The sequence below is a fragment of the Ochotona princeps genome, chromosome 27 (assembly GCF_030435755.1).
Source record: "Ochotona princeps isolate mOchPri1 chromosome 27, mOchPri1.hap1, whole genome shotgun sequence".
NCBI lineage: Eukaryota > Metazoa > Chordata > Mammalia > Lagomorpha > Ochotonidae > Ochotona > Ochotona princeps.
The window spans coordinates 18,982,782-19,004,206 of record NC_080858.1 but is presented as its reverse complement, the minus strand read 5'-3'; the positions used below and the strand labels follow the sequence as shown (position 1 = coordinate 19,004,206).

At 37.7% G+C, this 21,425-nt stretch overlaps 1 protein-coding gene across 1 annotated transcript; it reads left to right on the top strand.

The window, feature by feature from the left end:
- Nucleotides 1-1,815: 1,815 nt before the first annotated feature.
- LOC131478141 (C-type lectin domain family 2 member D3-like) lies at nucleotides 1,816-7,766 on the top strand. Its single transcript, XM_058656062.1, has 6 exons — nucleotides 1,816-1,913; nucleotides 2,192-2,266; nucleotides 3,340-3,435; nucleotides 3,993-4,144; nucleotides 5,856-5,962; nucleotides 7,282-7,766. Exons 1-6 carry the CDS (start codon nucleotides 1,820-1,822, stop codon nucleotides 7,409-7,411), a joined length of 654 nt encoding a protein of 217 aa, XP_058512045.1. The 5' UTR covers nucleotides 1,816-1,819; the 3' UTR covers nucleotides 7,412-7,766.
- The last annotated feature ends 13,659 nt before the right edge of the window (nucleotides 7,767-21,425 follow it).

Genomic DNA, 21,425 nt, shown 5'->3' with positions numbered 1-21,425 from the left:
TTGAATGACTCAAGGGACATTTCAAACATGTATAATTACTGTAACTCATCAAGTAACCTGCATATGCTGAGGATGGCATTTTAAACCTATGGGCCAGTGTTTGTGGCCATTTTGACATTCCTCTCTGCACTCTAGATAGTGCATATTTACATCTCTTTTATAAAAGGAAAACTGTACAAATCATTCCAGGCAAGATATGGGTGTTTATCCTCTTACTTTTTATATTTTCAAAACTTTTGCTAGCTATTTTGCAGTCTCAAATGAATCTGAGATACTGTTTTCATTTTTCTTCCAAGCTTCATTGTAACTGCTACAATTCAACCTTTAATGGTGATACAACTAACCATTTTGGTTCTTTATGACTTTTCTGACACAGGCTGTGGGAACAAATGAGACGCTGACATCACTGGAAACTTGCTGTGGGAATATCAAGCGTCACGTGATCATCTGTACCATCACACCAGGTGTCTCTGAGGGATGGTCTCACACATCAGGAACCGCCCAGTCTCACAGCAGAGCTGAGAGGCCAGCAGAGCCAAGACGTCCTAGCTGTGTTCCTGACCAAGCTGTTCCTCCAGCTGGTGAAGTCCCAAGGGAAAGGCATAGACACCAGCGACTGTGGGTATGTGTCACAACCTCGCCAGCAGCACTCTGGTAATGAAAGGGGAATAAAGTAGCATTTGATAGAGGAAAGAAGTGCCGGAAGATGGGAGAGCTTTGTAATCTGCAAGAAAGAACTGAAAATAGGATCTGTGTTAATTATTTAATGTTAAATATTTATAGTAGAGATAAAAGCAGGAATGTGCAAAATGAGAATGTGTCACAATCCTTAACATGAATATGATTTTTTAAATTCTCAAGTGCTTTAAGCAATTTGGATATTATATATAGTGCCTTTGTTTTCATCACAATGAATGCTATTAACTGGCTAGCAGTGAATTTCTCAACCTCAAATGTCCTTATCCTGATGTCACCTATAGCAAATAAAATAGGAATGATTTGGTATTATGATCATTTTTTTAGTAAAAAAAAAGCTGTCATTTAATATTAAGCAATGTGTTTTCCTATTATTTATGTGTATACATACAAAATGAAAAAAAAATCTATGCAAAAACTAGTTACCGTGGAAAATATATGTTCTTGAAGTACGATCTATTTTACTCACTGGCATATAGTTTCTCTAACCTATAAATTGAAACACATCATTTTGTATAGTTGCTCTTAGGGCTATAACTGATGCTTGTCCCCATGAATGATGCTTTCATATGCTCCTAGCTTTGGCTTCATATATTTCTTCCTAATTTCAATTCTGTTCTCTAAGACATCATAAAAGAAACGTTAATCAGTATTTTCTGGCCTAGTATTATGCTGCAGTGGTTCTAGCCAGCGTTTGTGATGGTAGATCATTTATCAAAGTGCTAATTCCTGTCCTGGCTGCCCTGCTTCCAGTTTCCTTCCACTGTGCCTGCAAGGGCAGCAGCAGAGAGCCCAAATCTTCCTGATTCTGCCAATCGTGTAGGAAACCCAACTGGAGTTTCAGGCCCCTGGTTTCCACCAGGCTCAGCGCCAACCACCCCAGCCACTAAAGCAGGGAACCAGTCAAACCAAGTTCGCCTGCCCATTCTCTCTTCCTCTCTGGCATTCTCTGCCTTTCAAATAAATACAACAAATCTTTGTGAAAGAATAATTTTCCTGAAATGATGATTATAATTTACTTTCTGCAACCCATAGTACATATCACTCGTTTGGTTCTTTCCATTCTTTGTGAAACATATTTCAAATTTTCACAGATTCAGTTTGACTTGGGAAGCTCCCAGAAATGAGTGAGCAGGGAGTGACATACTCAGAGCTGAAGCTGCCTTATGCCAAGAAAGCGAAGCCAGGCAAAAACCATCCCACCAGCAAAAAGAGAAGTAAGGCTTTGTCTCCTTGTTTCCTAGTTTCTGAAAATCTAATGTCAAGTAGGAAAAAAATAAAAATTTAGTATTCAGTAAAGCTCATGTACGCTTGATATGAAATGTCTTGATTCTTATTCTATATATTGGAAGACCCATTCTTACATAATATTGATGAGACACTGTGTTTAGAGTAAATAGCGTTTTAATGCTAAACTCTACTTTTAATACCCATTCTACTTTGTTCTTATCCATTTCCCTTGCTCATTATATATCATGTGCTTTATTTTATACAGAAACTACATGTAAAATCATCGTGGGAACAATATGCTTTTTAATCGTGCTGACAATTGCCGGTTTAGGATATATGTGTGAGTATCAGGTGTCTATTTCCTATGAGAACCATAATTCAGTATGGAAAACAAAAAATTGTTACTGCTGAATCTTTTCTTGCACAAAATTAAATGTAACAAAAATTAGCAAAATCACTGAAAGCAGTTTCTGATTCAAAAGACTTTCTTTAAAAATTTATTTGTTTAATGGGCAGAGGTATACAGAGAGAAAAGAGAGACAGAAAACAAAAGATGACTTCTCTTCAATCTACTGTTTCATTGTCCAAATGAGCCAGGAGTTTCTTCTGGGTTACGCACGCAGGTACAAGGGATCCAGGCTCCCCAGGTGGGAGCCTGAAGGGAAGTGAGGCAGCTGGGACTCAAACTGGCACTTGTATGGATGCTGGTGGTGAGCCATGGTTTCACAGACTGCACCTCAACCCCATGCTGCACGAATTCTACCCACCATATAAACCAAAGGAAATGTTCATGTACAGCCACGCACATCTAAACCAATCCTCACAGCAGTGCAGTTCATAGTGACATCACAGAAATGTCACTTATTGTATTAAATTTTGGATCAAAATGTAGTTATTTTTCAATTCTGGGTCTTCCACGTGGGTGCAGGGTCCCAAGGTTTTGGGCCGTCCTCAACTGCTTTCCCAGGCCACAAGCAGGGAGCTGGATTGGAAGCAGAGTGCTGGAATTAGAACCGGTGGCCATATGGGATCCTGGCACATGCAAGGTGAGGACTTTAGCTGCTAGGCTACTGCACCAGGACCATTTTAAAACTTTTTGAGGCATCCCTGTTTTCACAAAATGCAGCTTATTCGGAAGTCACAAGTGTTGAAGACAGTAAACTGTTGAAAACTGAATGAATGTTAGCATGATAATACAAACTGAAAAAGTACATTAGAAATATTTTTACATTTTGACAGCTTTATAAAGTCAAACATCTAAACAAATGGAGAATGTTTTAAATAATAAAGAGACAATAAAACACACACAATAATATGGAATGCATTAATTTGGGAATCGAAGGAGGTTTAGCTGGATATTATAACATGGGGAGAAGTTGGAAGGTGATATTAATTTTGTGATGTTGACTGAAGATTATAAGAAGTCCCTCAAAGAAGATACAAGAGGTACAAAAGAAAACAGTACTTCATCGGGACCTGAAGTTGATTCGGTCGTGCCAGCCGGTACAGGTACGCAGTCAATGTTTAAGTTAACAAGGACAGCTTATTGCTTCATGGACTTATTGCCTTCTGTGCACTTCAGTGAGTAACTTTAGAAAGCTTGTATTGGATTTCTGGAGATTCTTCAATTTTATTCTCCTTGTTACCTCCATTTTTAAAATTTATAATTAATTGAACACTTGACTTTCACAAAAGGAATCACATAGATTTGAACTTCTTATGCTTGATGGGTGTATGTTTCCCAATACAGAACTTTTGAGATGAGCACAATTCCTGTCTGTTCATCTTCCTAAAGGGAGTCATGGCTCAGGGTGAATGATCCCCTAAGGTGCAGCATAATGACAGCTGAGAGCAGAGTTTATTCATGAAATCTTCTTGATGACCTGTGTCTGTCTGAGACAAACTGGTTTAACACTATTTTCCTCTACACAGCTTGCTGTAAGCTGTTTGAGTCAAGAAAAAGTTGCTTATTTCACATTATTTGCATCTGAAGAAAAGAATTATAAACTTAAAGTGCTTGGCTCTAAGTGGTCTTGTGTTGGGGTGGTGTGGCTGTTGTATTCCAGGAACAGTCTCTAGCTCCCTGGTGACACAATCGTATTGCCATGGAAGACATTGCTACTATTTTTCAAAACAAGCACTAAGTTGGAATCAGAGTAAGAAGTCATGCCAGAATATGGACTCCAGCCTTGTAAAGATTGATGACAAGGAGGAGCAGGTAGGTTCGCTTAATTAAACTTGATCAAGAGCTCTTTCAGAAGCTTGCAAAGCCTGGGTGAGGGGAACTGTCAAGCTTTCCTTGAGCCTTGGGAGCTTGTGTCTGCAAGAGAGAGGAACTGCTTCAAGCAGACCTAAAGAATATTTCCTAAACCAGGAGAGGTGGCTTTACTTTGGGTGTCAGAGAATTATTGTTAGTTCTTCATATTTATGTCATTATGATTTATGAATGATCTTGCTAAAAAAAAAAAACCAAGTGATTGGATTAATGGGAGCTTGGTTTTAATGATTCTTCAAACATCCGGAATAACTAAGTGTATTTCTGGCACCTTTCCATAACATATAATTCTTTTTCCTGGGTGTTGAAAGATAAACCATTATAATTTTCTGCTTGTGAAAGTTAACTCAAGTGGAGAAGTAGTTAAATGGCTCTGTGTTTAAAAGACAGAGGACTAGTAAGGGAGAGAGTTAGTGGCTTTTAGGAAATACATTTGTTTTTTGCTCAAAATTAAGTCCCTAGGGGAAAATGATAGAAGTGAATAAAACATTTCAGCAACTAAAATTATTACAAAAATCAATAGTGCATTTATGTTTCAGTGTTCCTGATCTCATATGCATAAAACCTTCCAAAGTAGTGCTGTAGTTCTTATTTTCAGAAGAAGATACACAGAGACTTTACTTGGTTTGCTGAAGTTCATACAATACGCTAATTTCAGAGCCTGTTTTTAAACTTTGTACCTGAGTTGTGATTGTCCTTGCAGTGTGGTATTCCCTTACATGGACAGAGCTCCCTTGTCCATTCTCCAGGTAACAGAATTTAGGTTGTTTCCAGTTGTTGTTATAAACAGCTGTTCAATAAACAATCTTAGACATATCTTCTGTACCAGACTTTCTCATGTGCCTTCATTCATCAAAACCACCTTGGAGTGGACTTCCTGGATAGTAGAGTATGAAAAATCCAGTTTTGCAAAAAATTCCTCAATTTTTTATATAATTGTCACTCCAATCATATTTGTTGGGATTCTTAAATATGTAAATTGGGGCTCCATAAAGTGTTCCCTTGTCATCTTGATTTGTATTTATCTCAACTCAGGTGAACCTGACATCTTTTCCATGTTTATTGGTCATATATGTTTTCCATGAAATATTCTTGATTCTTCATTTCTTATAATTCAATTTTTCTTACTGATATATAGCAACCACATTATTTTATATATTTATAAAGTATATATTACATTAATATTTTGTGATATATACAAAATATTAATCCAGTAGGTTCTGGGATTTCCACTCCACCCACGCACACCTTATTCCCCATCTCTCCACTGATTTCCACTCTATTCTTATAATAGCATACTCACTTATTTTTAGAACATTACTCCATATATTTCCAAATTTTAAAATTTCCCTTTCTTGTTTATTAAAGTAAGTTTTGATGAAGAGAACATCTAACTTGACAGTAGCCATACTTGATTTTTGTGCTTGGAGAACTCTGTGTCTTTCTAAACAAGGCTGTCATGTCCTTTCTTGATATCCTTCAAGTCACAGGATTCGAGAGATTCTGCTTTTAGGAGTTTCACTTCACCTGCTCTGCACAGCGGAACAGACAGGGTAGTCTGCAGCTGACTATTCCTAGCATTTTACATGAGTTCTTTGCAGACAAAATGTTAGTGTTGATATTTTGAATAATTCTAATTCAAATTTTTGCACAGACTTTCATTCAATCAAAAATCAATTATACATACTGGATTGGATTGTACAGAACCGAATCTGAACATAAGTGGAAGTGGCAGGATGGTACAGAGCCTACTGAGCAGCTGTAAGTGTGCATTTCACATTCTACCCATTCATGTTTTTTCTTTTTCCAACAATTGACACATGAATTATAACGCAAGAGCAGGAAACAATTCTCCAAAAACTGCCCTAAGTCATTCAGTCTCATATTTCAGATGACAACCAAAACCAAAGCTCAGAGTCCTAACTATGTAGATGTTAACCTGGCAGTGCGAAATTAGTGTTAGAAATAATGAGCCTGGGAAGGGACTTACAGTACTAGAGGATGTTCAGTGGCTTGGAACACTGTGCAGTCCTTGCTGTGTGGGAGCACAGTGTGTGTGTGTGTGTGTGTGTGTGTGCGCGCGCGCGCTGGGGGAGGATTGAGTGGAATCATCTCATATATTACAAAGCTGCCTTGAATGACCTCAGTAAGACAGTGGCATTGGTGTAATGATTTATAAGATGGGAATGAGTAAGCTGAGGGAGGTCTCTGATGGAGTAGTACCTTGGAAGGAAGAACAATTCAAAAAGAGGGCTGGGCGTAATCAGTTTGGTTGAGGAAATACATGAGGGTTTTAAGATGCTGGAGCAAGTTGAGGAAGGAGAGAGAGGTGGGGAAAAGGGGGAACAAGTAAGGTCATAGAGGAATGAGAGATCACTGCAAGAATTTGATTCATTCATGCATACAGTGATAAACTCCTGGAGGCTTGGAGTAGAAGGGATGACAAGGGTAATTTTCCTGATATTAAAGGAGTGGCCCCAGGAACTGTGTTGACCTTACATGGATGTTGAATGGGGAAGATAAAATACAATTCAGGAAGTCATACTGAAACTTTGCCAGGTGAGAGCTCTTAGTGGTTTGATCAAAACATATATTATGGGTGCACTAGCCCAGAAACCAGACCCATTGTAAAAATGTGTGAGAGAAAGAGGAAAGGAATGGGGTTGTGATGCTTTTAGCCCAGAAGGGATGAAACCAGAGTTGTCAATAAAGCTCATGGGTGGAATCACACATTTACTTTCAGACAGAAGTTTGATAAATCTGTTATACACTGGGATTTCTGCAGGTTGTCACATTTTGGCATATGATTGTGAAGTTCATATGGAAGTGCTATTCTGGGTGTATTTAATGTAGAACAGGGTATGAGTGTATGAGCACTATGAGGTAATATGGTGAGGATTTTGAGTGTCCTTTCATTCTTGAAACTTGGCACCAAATGAATTGATACTCATACATCTGGCACAGGGTTTTCATGCTCACATAATAATCACACAACACTCTGACAAAATTATAAATTGGGACAATGATATTTTCCCCATGGAATGACTGACTTTCTAGAGTAAATATACTCTCTGACACAGGGTTTTTCAACACCTAACTAAAATGGATGGAAAATGTGGATGCATCAAACCACGATTCATTGACAGTGCTGACTGTACAAGAATATTTCCTTACATTTGTGAGAGAATCTGGCCTTTCATCAATAATTAGTTCAACTGTCTTGGAAAGCAGTGTGGGGATTCCTCAAGAAACTCAATCTAAAAGTACATCTTTCCAAAACTGACCTATCCCATCTCTAGGAGCATATGGCATTAAATGGAATTTACATATGGATGAACGCCTGCACGCCTATGTCTAAAGTAGTTCAATTCCTAATAGCAAGAATATGGCATAAATGGATATGTCCATCAAGTAATGACTGGAGGAAGAAAATATATAAATTATATCTAAATAAATGTACATAAATCAAAATGTAAAAGAATAAACTTCATGCTTGCAACCAAGTTGAATTAGACATCAATGATGAATCTGTTTTTTTCTCTTTGTGGATATTAACATATCAAGCATAAAAATATGTGGATGTTTTAATTTATATGCCTAGATATAACTATTTTCTTCACTGAGTACATCATATACATACCAATGCACTCTCCTTTTCTCACTTATTGATCACTGTCAAGAATCTCAAGTTATATGAATATCTATGCATTGAAGGAAACAGAGTACATATGTAACCTTACATATGACGGGAATATGGCAAAATACTACAAATTGTTAAATTTATTTGTATAACCATTACTGGACACCCAGGTTTATTTTATCTTGATTATTTGAATAGTGTGGAATATACATGCAAGGGAAGAAGTTTCTTCAATTCGCTGAATATCAATTCCTTTGAACACACATGCAACGGTGAGATTGCTGGGTAATAAAATAATTCCATTTTCAATGGAATTTACCTTTTGTTTGGGCCCACCAGGTGACTGGTGGAAACATCCCAACTTAATGGTCTCATGCTTCCTCTTTAAGGTTTCTAAGAAGCTCACTGATTTAAGTGCTTCCCACACCACATCTTTTTTTGTTTGTTTGCTTGTTTGTTTTTGGCATTAGAGTCCTGGTTAAAAATTATTGCTCCTAATACTCTCATTTTAGTGGTTACTGAAGAACAAAGATTCAGAGCTCTGAAGATTGGCTGGGTTTACCTCATCATGCAGGTTGAATAACACACTCCTACACTATGGGCTGCAATGTGTGAAAAATTAGCCCCAAATGCAAAGACAGATCTGTCTGATTAACATAAGAAGAAGGAACAGAATAAATCCCATCATCCAGTCTAGGTAAACAGCGAATGTCCAAGACTGTGACGGATCCAGGACAATGACATCCACCCCTGTGCTCTGCTGCTAGCTTAGTAAGCACACGTAGCAGCAACAACAGCTTCCTTATGCTAGTGGGGTAGGGCCAAGAGCCCACAGAGAACCTCTCTGTGGTTCAGGCATGCAGGGACTGTGAAAGCATGAGGTGTGGCATGACAGTTATCCTCTCCCATGTCAACTCCAACATAAACTGAAGAATTCACCTTCTGTCTGTGATGAGCACACCAAAAATAAGGCCAAACCAATGGAATTCCTCACTAATTTGGCTCTATCACTTATACTAACTGCTCAAGAGACTATGTACCCATTATCAAACACAACTAATGTTTACCAGAACCTTCTCTATTCTAAATAAAAAGTTGGAGCAGCTTTTAAAGAGATCCTCAGCAATTGAGGAAAAAGAGCCACAACAGTACATTGTTCAAGAACAGAGTAATTTACTAATCTGATTCAGAAAGGATTCTGAAATGTTGGAATTTTAAGATATTTAAAGACCTCTAATTTATCTGACTTGAAATTAATTTGACTACAAAGTAGCGGCTGAGGTTGTGGTCCAACCTTGGACCCCTGCCACCCACATGGGAGACCTCACTGGAGTTCCTGGTTCCTGACCTCACTGGACAATTTTCCAAATTGAATACATATATTTTAATAAAGTTTTTCAAAAGATGATGCTAGAAAAGTAATGACACATTCAGTGTAAACGAAAGAGATATTTGGGCCCGGCGGCATGGCCTAGCAGCTAAAGTCTTCACCTTGAAAGCCCCGGGATCCCATATGGGCACTGGTTCTAATCCTGGCAGCTCCTCTTCCCATCCAGCTCCCTGCCTTTGGCCTGGAAAAGCAGTCGAGGACGGCCCAAAGCTTTGGGAACCTGCACCTCTGTGAGAGGTGCCTGCCTTTGGAACAGCTCAGATCTGGCTGTTGCAGCCACTTGAGGAGTTAATCATTAGACAGAAGATCTTCCTCTCTGTCTCTTCTCCTCTCTGTATATCTGACTTTGTCATAAAAATAAATAAATCTTAAAAAAAGAGATATTTGATCCAAACTCTGCTTCATGTCCAAAAATAACTCAATATTCAGAATGTTAAAATGAAAGGAACTACACAGAATAAAAACAATGACCTTATATCTTCCCTGCATGTGGAAGCTATGAAAAGAATAAAACTCTCAATGTGAACACACACATAACAGAGCCTGGGAGATGAGTGGAGTTAGAGGAAGTTTGGAAAAGAATTACCATAACAGAGTTTGAATGGAGGAATAATTTCTCAGTGTTATTCAGCATCATGCAGTGGCAACAGTTCATAATAAACTCTTATATATTTTATAATCAAACAGAAGAAAAGTGCTACAAGGATCCAATCACAATGCAACATAAAAGAAATAGAAATATCGCCACCCTGTTTCATCAGCATGTTGTCTACAGGCATTGCAATGTCACACTGTAACTAAAACATGTCCAATTAAGTATCCTCAAAAATTTCACCATTCAATGAAAAATTAAGATTTGTGTTCACAAAGATTAAAATATTTTGACATTGTTATTAAAGATTTTTAAGACAAAAATGCAAACTGAATAAAATCGATTAATTGTACTTTATCAAATTAAATGTTTTGTTCCTATGTTTCAAATCACTCATGTTCTAAAGCCATTATTAAGAGAACAAAAAAATGGGAAGGGAGTATTTATAAAAGCTAGGTACCAGAAAATTCTAGTACTACATCACAGCAACAATTCTCGTAATACAATATTAAAATAGTAAACAACTCAAGTAAAATGGGTCAAAAGGATAGAATATGTATAAATTAGCTAGATAATTATGTAGTTGACAAAAACACACAAAAATCTTTATTATAATTTATTTTAAAATACAAGTTAAATTCTAAATAAATTTCACTATATTATTAAAAATGCTTTAGAAAACATATTATTACATATTTGAAAAAAGCAAAGTGGAACTTTTTAGATGCTGGTGGGAATGTAAAATGATAAGCACACTGGAAAAACAATTTAGAAGATTTCCATGCGCCAGAAAACTAAGATTCAACATTTCACATTGCCAGTGAATACACAAGGATTGTGTTGGGTTCTGTTCTCAGATGCAAACTTGATTCAACACACTATTGTATCCTCTCTCCAGCATGCCGTTGTGTCTTTCTCCTAAAGGTAGGGAACCAAAGAGTAATGCATTCATGCTCCACATAGATACTGACCTTAATTACTATTGCAACAATTCCTAGCCAAATTGTACAATGTTATGATTAAAGTTTGTACAATTCTGTAAGAAATGCATGTGAGCTACAGAAAGAGAGCTCTGTTTCCTAACCCTCGCAAGAGCCCTGGCAATGTTCTTCTTCTTATGAGTATGTCTTTAATTAAAAGCGATATAATTCCTAAGTCTCTGATTTTTCATTTTAGTGAGCCAAAAACTTCACCTTATTTCAGAGGCTGAATACAAGTGCAGAACATTAAAAAGCTAAGTCCTTTGAAGTGAGATGATTAGACACCAATGCTGCAAAGGGTTTGCGTTTTTCCTGAGAAGAGCTTACTGTGTTGTTTTGTTGGTGTTCCCAGTTTTAGGTAGAAGACACGTGAATCTCTTCTCACAGATAGGGAACAGGAGTTTGGCACAGTCAGCAGCAGACATTGTTGAAGCGGTTATACTTCCACAGTTTCCACTCCATGACACTTTCCAATCACTAAAACTGAAAGAAACACAAATAAATGTTGTGGAATGTTAACCCAGATAATGAGATACATTGGTCCAAAGTGTATCTCCTTTGTCCTTACAGAGAACATTGCAAGTACCCTGAGTATCACTACAGAATCCCTCATCAAAAATACACTGCAGAAGTGAAGTTGAAAAGCTCTTTCCTTCTCCATACACTCATCTTCATCACTGGAACATGAGTGTGTTTGGGTGTACACTTACTTATAAAGATAACTGCTGGCATCTGAGTATTAATGTATTGTGTGGTGTTCTCCTGTATGCATTCAAGATTATAGACCAGAAACACTAATTCCAGAACTCATTAGCTCTTCTCTATCTCAGAGACTTACAATTCCAGGAGGGGTTGCGAGTTATCCTCCCATGTCCAGAAACCAGTAGTTCCTTCACGAGACAACCCAATCCAGTAAAAATAAGATATTTGACTCTGAATGAAGTTCTGTAATAAGTGAAATAATATCTATAAGTAAGAGCATTGCATGACCCTGAAATTAACTACTAATGTTAATAATATAAATTTTGTTTAAATGTGAACATGGATTAGTACATAAGAATCAACTTCACTCTGTGACTGATTTAATTAAAGCAATAACACTTTAGTTACTAACTTCATTAAATGTAGCAGCCTGAGTGAAACACATTCACAAAATGAGTTAGATATATTTTTATCTGACATTAGAACTGAAATATCTTAATGTACTTTCAAATTTCACATAAGTACCTCAACTATCAGGTCTAAGAAAAGTCAGCTTTGTATTTTGAATTCCAGTTGTGATCACTCTGACGGTAATAACAATGCTGTGTTCTACTTTCATCCTACAAGCACTTTGCTTATTTCTTGTGAAATGTACATCCTGAGAAAGCAGTCTGTTTCCCATCATATGAGGCATTTCTGTGATTAGAAAATTAACTGTATGAGAGAAAAAGGATTCCTTCCATGTAGGCATGTACCACTTAAAAATGAGGATACACTCGGACAGATGCACTGTTGGGTCAATTTCGTCTGAATGTCAAAGAAGGTATGTTCCTAAATTAAGATGGCTTTGACATCGTTGTGTGACATAATCTCATGGATCTAAAGCCTTGTGTGAATTGGGTTAATTAATAACCTGCATATTGCACTAGGACACTCAACTATTGTTAGACATTAAGTTGAGTCAAGAGGTGTTTCAAGATTAAGTTTCCACTTTGGCTGTCTCTATGAAAGAAGGAGTGCCTGTTTCTGAGTCATTCCTCAATGGACTCCCTGGTAGTGCCCATTAGGGGTCGCAAGCGGTGTTGGCTCAAGTACTTGGTTTCCTCTGCGCCCATGGAGGTCCTGGATTGAGTTTGGAACTGGGCCCTTGACGTGGTCCTATACCATCTGTTGAGGGTGTCTGGAATGCAGTCAACAGGCAGAAGATCTCTGGCACTCTCTACGCCTTCAAATAAAGTAAGTAATACATTTTTAAACTACCTGAATAAAAATGAGCAAACCAATAGGTAATGTCTACCCACGTAAGGTAAAAATGAAAAGAGGAGAGGCACATCACCAGTTGTTGTCGATCTTCTATTTTAATGAGTCTGGAGTCCATTCCATCACAAAATTTCCTACTGTCTTCAAAGTTCATTAATTCTTGTGAAAAATAATAGCATTTCTCGCCACAACACATCCATTGCCGTTTACAAATACTGCGTCTGCCTCCTGGAAGACGGAAGACATTCCCTAGACACTTCTCAGAGCACATCCGGGAGGAGCAGCAAGACCCACAGAGACTGAGGAGTCCCCTCCTGCCCTCTTTATTCTGTGACATTCATGGACTTCCCTTCTGCTTTATGGGTAAAATCCTTGGTCTCTGAAGACTGTCCCATTACTTACGTTCATTCACAATAGTGTTAGAATTTTCCAGGAAACATCTCCAACAGGATTTATGTCTAGACACTTACATTAAAGGTTGTTTGAGGCACACAGAGAAGATACTTATAATCTGAATTATGAATCTGTATTGCATACCTGTCTTCAATGGCTTCTCTGTAAAAACAGTATTTGTCAAGGTGGAATTGTTTTCTTGTTTCTGGTTTTCCAAAGGACACTCTGGTGGTTGGGCACACTGATGACACTGGAAAACTAAATTCTACATCATTAGTTCAAAGAAAGCACAACATGAAATTGAACAAAATGTACAATTTTCATGTTATTTTGGCAAACAATCTTTAGGATGAAGGATCTTTCAAAATTTTCTTGCAGTTATTTTTGTTGAGTGGAAGAGGAAAAAATATTATCTCCCACCTTCTGGATCTCTATCTAAGTGCCAGTAACAACCAGTGCTGAGCCAAGCTAAAGCCAGGAACTGGAAACTCCTGCATGGGTGGAAGGAAGTTAAGTACTTGAGCCATCACCTGCTGTCTCCCAGCATGAGCATTAGCAGAAAACTGCACCTGGGAATAAAGTTAGGACTTTAGCCCAAGCACCCTTGTTTATATTATGAACATCCTAGGCAGTGTCTTAGCTACTGCATCCCAAACACATCATTAATAACCCTTTTTCCTGTTATTTTAGGAATCTCTTCTGTGCAATGATGTCTGTATTCACATCCTATTTATTGAATGATATGAAATTTAACAATACTTGAAGAAATAATGAAACATAAAACTTCGGACATTGTGAAATTTGTTACTATTGAGTGTGATTAGAACTTAGAGGAAGAACTTTCTAATGACAGCAGAGCTTTATGTAGTCTGAATGAATTTCAATATAGTTTTGGCTCATAGTTATGAAAACAGTAGGGGAGTAAAATGACTCACTGTAAAATTTTGTATATGCCTACATACAAATGGTTCCCTCATTCTAAATCTTCAAGGAATTTCTTTCAGTTTTAGGAGAAACCTAAAATTTCTTCACATGATATGAATGCTCCCATGGAGGTAGGCATTAGCAAATGGTTAGTTAAGATGCTGCTTTTGACACCTCCATCATGTATTGGAGTACTTGGCTCTACCTAGATTCTGCTTTGTCACAATGACCAATGTGGAAGCCTACAGGTGACAGCTCAACTAGTTTACTCCCTGCCATCCACATGGGAGAACTGAATTGAGTTCCTGTTCCTGGCTTTAGACTGGTGCAACCTGGGCTAGTGTAGGAATTTGGACAGTGATTTAGAATTCGTTTTCTGGCTCTGTTTTACTCTCTCTCCAGCTGGAAGGCACATAGAATGTGTATTTTTTCAAGCTAGCATGAAATATGTCAAAACAAATATATTTTATTTGCACAGTGAATTAAGTCAAGTTCTTTTTTTTTTATCCCTTGTGATTCAAGCATAAGAAATGCCACAGTCAAATAAAGGTTCTCTAAGGTCCCTGGTCAGGTGCAAACCCTTTCTCTCTCTCTCTCTCTCTCTCTCTCTCTCTCTCTCTCTCTCTCTCTCTCTCTCTCACACACACACACACACACACACACACACACACACAATGTAGAAATGTTATATAAACCACACTACATCTACAATGATATTTATATATTATTTTATGTGGAATAAAACCTAAAAGGTAGCCAATTTATAAATCATCAAAATTCTCATAATTGGTAACCCATCTACAAAACTTAATGGTCTACAAAAATTAGTAGTTACAGATTTTCATTTTCACGCTGAATTGTAGATACAATAGGAAGTGGGCACTTGATACTCACACATATGTTTTAAACCAGCAATTGTCAGGAGGATCAAAACGCATATTGTTCCCAGGATGATTGTACGTGGAGTTTCTGTACAAAATCAAAGCACATGATATATAATGAGCACGGCAAAAAGATAAGAACTAAAGCTGAATGGCTATTTGTAGTAGAATTTAGCGCTGAAGTCACTATTTAATCTAATCAACAGGTCTCATTGATATTAGACAAGAATGGAGCTTTCATTGTCCAAAATAAAAAGCAAGGCATTTATTATCAAATGTACCTGAGCTTTTTTAAGTATTAAAGTTTCATTTTTCCTACTTGGCATTATATTTTCAGAAACCAGGTAACCAAGAGAAAAGTCCTTACCTCTCTTTGTGCTGGTGAAATGTCTTCTGCCCGACTTTGTTCTCTTGACTGAGCCAACTTCAGCTCTGCATGTGTCTCTCCTCCACGCACTCATTTCTGAGAGCTTCAGGAACACACACACACACACACACACACACACAAGAAATGTTTCACAAGTCAAACCGATTCAATGAAAATTTGGAATATGTTTCACCAGAACCAAATAAGTGATATGTACTCTGGAATGCAGAAAGTAAATTGAAGTCACCGTTTCTCTGGAGTTGCCTAGAAAGTTAATGATTTTTAAAAAGATTCGTTGTATTTATTTGAAAGGCAGAGCATTCAAGAGAAAAGAGAAAGCCCAGGAGAACTTGCATCAGTTGGTTTCCTCCTTTAGTGGCTGGGATTATGAGGCTGAGCCTGGTGGAAACCAGGAGGCAGGAACTCCAGTTGGGTTTCCCAGGTGGATGGTGGAATTCTGAAGATTTGGGTTATCTGCTGCTGTCATCACCGGCACAAGAAGGAGCTGCAATGGAAGTGCAGCAGCCAGGACACAAATGTGCATTTCTATGTAAGACCCAGCCTGGAAAGAGCTGCATTGACGCACTGCGCCACAATGCTAGACCCGAAAATTGATTCACTCTTTCTTTCTTTTGTCTTTCTTTCTTTCTTTCCTTCCTTCCTTCCTTCCTTCCTTCCTTCCTTCTTTCTTTCTTTCTTTCTCTCTTTTTTCTTTATTTCTTTGTCTTAGATCCTATTCGGCTACCATGGTCCGTGACACTTTGCGGAATACTATGGTATAATTTTAAAATGTCTTGAAAAGCTTAATTGCCAAAACATGAATATTGACATATTTCATGGACAAATATTCAGATTTACACCCTGTCTTGAAAGATCATATTCAATAATTTAGTCTGTGTAATAGCTCCAAGTGACCATACTAATTTGATACTGAAGAGTCATCTCCTTTAGCAAAGACACACACACACTAATTCAGTGAGCTTCCCCAGTTTTCAAGTCATCTTACATCACATCCCATCACTTGTTTATCTCTTTCCTATTGCAAGTCACTGAACTTAAACTTAATTTAGAATTGAAATAATGAAGAAATATAGAAGTCAAAGTTAGGAGCATATAAAGGTAAAATTTACTGAGACAAGCATCAGTTATAATCCTAAGAGCAAACATATGAAATTATGTGTTCCAATTTGTAGGTTAGAGAAGATGTATGCCAGATTATAAATAGATCTTAATTCAAGGTCATGTATTTTCTGAGGTAACTATGTTGTGTAGCTTTTTTTTCATTTTGTATATGTGCACACAAATGATAAGAAAATACATTGTAAATATTAAACTATACAACTTTGATAGAAAAATCATTACACTATAAAATCATTTGTATTTTCCCTGCACAGATTACATCAGGATTGGGAAAGTTAAGGTTTGGGGATTTCAATGTTTGTCAGTTAGATAGCATACGCTGTGATGAGATATGAAAGCACAACATGGAATAACTAAAACAAATTCTACAACACACTAGAGAATTTTAAAAATCACAAATTTTCATTTTAAAGATTTTGACACATTCTCATTCTAACCTACGCCTGTATTCATCTCTAGAATAAACTTTTAACATTCGATATAAACATTTTTCCTTTAATAAAATGAGTTCTCCCATCTTCCTGCACTTCTTTCCTCTATCAAACGCTACTTTTTTTCCCTTCCATTACCAGAGTGCTGCTGGTGAGGTTGTGTCACATACCTGCAGTCTCTGCTATCTCTGCCTTTCCCTTGGGACTTCACCAGCTGGAGGAGAAGCTTGGTCAGGAACACAGCTAGGACGTCTTGGCTCTGCTGGCCTCTCAGCTCTGCTGTGAGACTGGGCGGTTCCTGATGTGTGAGACCATCCCTCAGAGACACCCGGTCTGATGGTACAGATGATCACGTGACACTTGATATTCCCACAGCAAGTTTCCAGTGATGTCAGCTTCTCATTTGTTCCCACAGTCCGTGTCAGAACAGGAATTAAAATGGTCATTTTTATGACCATTTAAGGCTGAACTATAGCAGTTACAATGAAGTTTTGAAAATCTCAAAATCTTATGAGATTAGAAAATACTTAATAGATATTTTAAGCCTATAAAAATGAGATGATAAACACTCAAATCCTGAGTGGCATGCTTTCTGCAGGTTTCTCTTTGCAATACCAACCTATACAATCGATTCCTACCATCTATCTATACTAAAGACAGAGGAATGTCAAAATGGACACAAACATTGGCCTATTTGTTTAAAAATGGCATCCCAAGTATATCAAGATTTGATGATTTGCAGTAAATATCAATAAATGATTAGATCAAAAGCAGCATTTTCCACTTCTTGTATTATCTCTACATTGTCTGAAAAAATAGACTGACATCAAAGAAAGAAAGGACTGCTTTAACAAGGGAATGGCTTAAAATGCCGTGGGTTTCAGATATAGCTCTTTTGTACAGCAAAATCAACGTTCTCCAGCTACAATAGTAGCTGTGTTGAAATTAAATTTTTTTTGTTCAATTTGATGAGCATATCTCTACATTGACCCTCGAAGTAGGTGCTCATTAGTGCCAACAGCAATAGTTTATCCAGTCGACCACAGGAACTTTCCAGGTACAGAAGTAGCATTTGTTTAATGCATACAAATTCAGATATATAAAGAGAGAGAGAAAGAGAGAGAGAGAGAGGTTCAAAGAGAGAGAATCTTCATCCACTGGTTCACTGCAGAAATGATCACAATAGATCACAATATCTGGTCCTGGGTCACACTGAAGACAGGATGTTGAGCTTCTTCTGTCACCATGCAGGTACAGGAACCCAAGCACTTGGGGCTCATTCCCCACTTCTCTCCCAGGAGTGTTAGCAGGGAATTGGGTCAGAGGAGGAAGCCTTAACTAGGGGACCATAGCGGGTGTGTGGCCCCACAGACAGGGCTGAAGTTGACACAATGCTGACACCTGTTATTTTTTGAAAGCATCTTCCCATGGTTTGAAATTCTTTTCCCTATGGCATACAAAGCAAAATTTTACTAGCACTTTCTAAATGATGGCATAAAAGCTAAATGATCTAGCTATTTCTATGTAGAACTGCTTTTGAATTATTCTATTTTTTTTTTGTTAGGAACTAACTCTTTTCAGGGAATAAGTTTCTGACATCAATAAACCTAGCAAGAAAAGCATATTTTAAAATCTCCATGTAATGTAACTTTCTCTTGAGTACATACCTTGGGTTCTGGGCACACCTGGAAACTACCATCTTCTAGGCTCACATTTATTTTTCCCTACTCAACTAATGTCTTATGCTTTCCTTTATTGGTTAATAGTACAAATATTTTCACAAAAGATCTTACCGGTCATGAAAGCACTGAAATACCTCTCCGAATACTTCCTGTACCTCCTTCCAGCACTTAATTTATATGAACGTCATTCATGTGTCATTATTTCACATCCACTTAACAAAGTTGGTATTATATTTTAATCAAAGAACCATCAGCTTATAATACATTGAATGCAACAATTGGACGGTAGTACAACCCAGGTTAGAAATGCAATATAAAGTGAATGAATAAATACACAAAATAAGAAACTGACAACAGCTCTTGAAAACTGAAACAGCAGAACAGCCTTGTTACATGAAATAAGAATGCATACAATTTAAAAATAATTTCTCAGGAACAAAATCTCAAAATGCAAGAGTTTACCATTTTAATCATTATTTGTATTACAACTTTTACCTAGTTTTTATTAGAATTGATAAAATTTACATGAGTGTGACAAATTAGTGTTTCTATACTCTTATTATAATGTGAAGAATATGTATAAATGGGTTAGTTAGAAAATAAATAGGAATTTTGTGAACAAGGAATAAAGAATAAATGAAGGCAGTTGGTTGGCCTTGTATCTGATCCTTAGACTATTTCCATCCTCTGAGTTATGCTTCGTAAAGGAAATGCCAAAATAACTATTCTGTGGTTTGCTGATAAACCATTTTAAAACATTTTGGTAAATGTGGCATGTAAAAAGAAAGAACTTGGGTTCTCATAAACGTGGAGAAAATATTAAGCACTTTTCTACGGGACGTCGCCTCAAAGCTAGTGGGACGCAGGTAGTACGTGAAGGAGTCATGGTGACTGAAGACACTGTGGGAACTAGAATGAGATCTTGGAACCTACGGACACCACACAAATGAGACATCAGTGAAGCCTGGAGCACTGGTCGCGTTCACAGACCAACATGTGGCCCCTCGTTTGACAAATGTCAGATGAGAACACGAAGGGAAAAAGATTTGTCTGGGCATCTGTGAGGATGCTTTCTGAACTTTTTTACAAATCTAAAATCATTTCAAAATAAATGTTCTTCTTAAAAGAAGCATATTACTAACATAATATCATTTGCCATAAACTCTTTGAAGATTGCTTATATACAAAGATTGTGTTAGTATACAGAATGTGTTATGAACCTTCAGCTAAAATCATGCTGCCTTGCTCTTGTGAAATCTTCGGGCTATAGAGGTTTTTGTTTTGTTTTATATTTTTGTCTTATCCTCCTGCTTGCTCACCTGCACCCTGAGAACTCTCTCTAAATTCTTGCCATTCCCTCTGTTAGTCTAGCATGAAGTAGAATCTCCCAACACCTCACCCTTTTCTGTCACTCCCATCAGTCATCCAGTGATGAAAACCCAGCAGGGCCAGCATTTGTTATTGCTTTACCACAGCCAATCCAAACCAATATAAAAACATAAGACAGAACTCGATAGCACTCAAGAGAGATTAGCTGTTTGGCTAACTTTTATACCTTCTCAACCGTCTACCATCATGAGAATGAAAATTTAACCACAAAAAAACTTTATGGGCAGGACACAGCAGCCTAATGGTTAAAGTTCTCCTCTAACATGCTCCAGGAAGCCAGTTGAGCATGGGTTCGTTTCCCAGCTGCTCCAGTTCCCTTCCAGCTCCCTGCTTGTGGCCTGGGAAAGCAGTAGAGGACGGCCCAAAGCTTGGGATCCTGTACTCAGGTGGGAGACCCAGAAGAAGGTCAGTCATGACTCTAGCTTTGATTCGGCTCAGCTCTGGCTGTTGTGGCCACTGGGGCGTGAACCACCAAATGGAAGATAGCTCACTCTCTCTCTCTCACTCTCTGTTTCTCTCTGTAATTCTGCCTTTGCAATAAACAAATAAATAAATGAGTAAATCTTTTTAAAAAATATAAAATGCTCTATGAAAATAAACATGGAAATAGACTCAGATGCTTATGAGAGGTTAATGTCTCAAGCCCAGCTGAGGAAAATAATAAAATGGAGCTTCTTGAGGTCTTTGGGTATAAGCCACACAGGAAGTCTCAAGAATGCAGGAGCTCACTGACTGTGCCACAAAAAGCAGTTCACTGTGTGGGCAAGGGCACCAGCACAAGGATCTCACTCTCTCCCTTGTTAACATGAGTTTCCTTTGGAAGAGCTGAGGTTCAGCTGTACTAAGAAAAATTGTTCTGACATTATTAGTCTTTAGTACGGCAACTCACATACAACTTTACAGAATATCTGCATCTATCTGCCATTTCACAAAATATCTTCAACTCTATGTCTCTCTCTCTCTCTCTCTGATATTAGAGGTTCCTGCAGTTGATAAAAATTGTTTTTCACTTTTTATCAGCAGCATCCAGTGCAGTTTGACGTACAAATAATACTTTGGTTGCTGCATTTCAAATCAGCTCTCATCTAATAGAAATATATTGACAACACTTTTCAACAGTGTCAGATGACAAGTTTTCTCAATTCCCACATACTAACTGGTAAGAAACAGATGTAAGAAACAAATGTGAGAGAGAGTGGTTCTCTTTCCCCAAGAATGCCGAGCAACAGGAGGGCTGAACAACTTTATTTCTAAGTCAAAGTTTCATGCACAGGTTCGCTTCCCAGATTGCAGTGATATCCAGCACTATACCAGTCCCACAGCAAGAGCCAGATACTTCCTCTAGGTCTGCCACAGGGGTGACAGGGTTTGAAACACTTGAGTCATCTTCTGCTGCATTCCAGGCATTAACAGGAAATTGAATGGGGAGTGGAGCTGCTAAGATACTATCTGG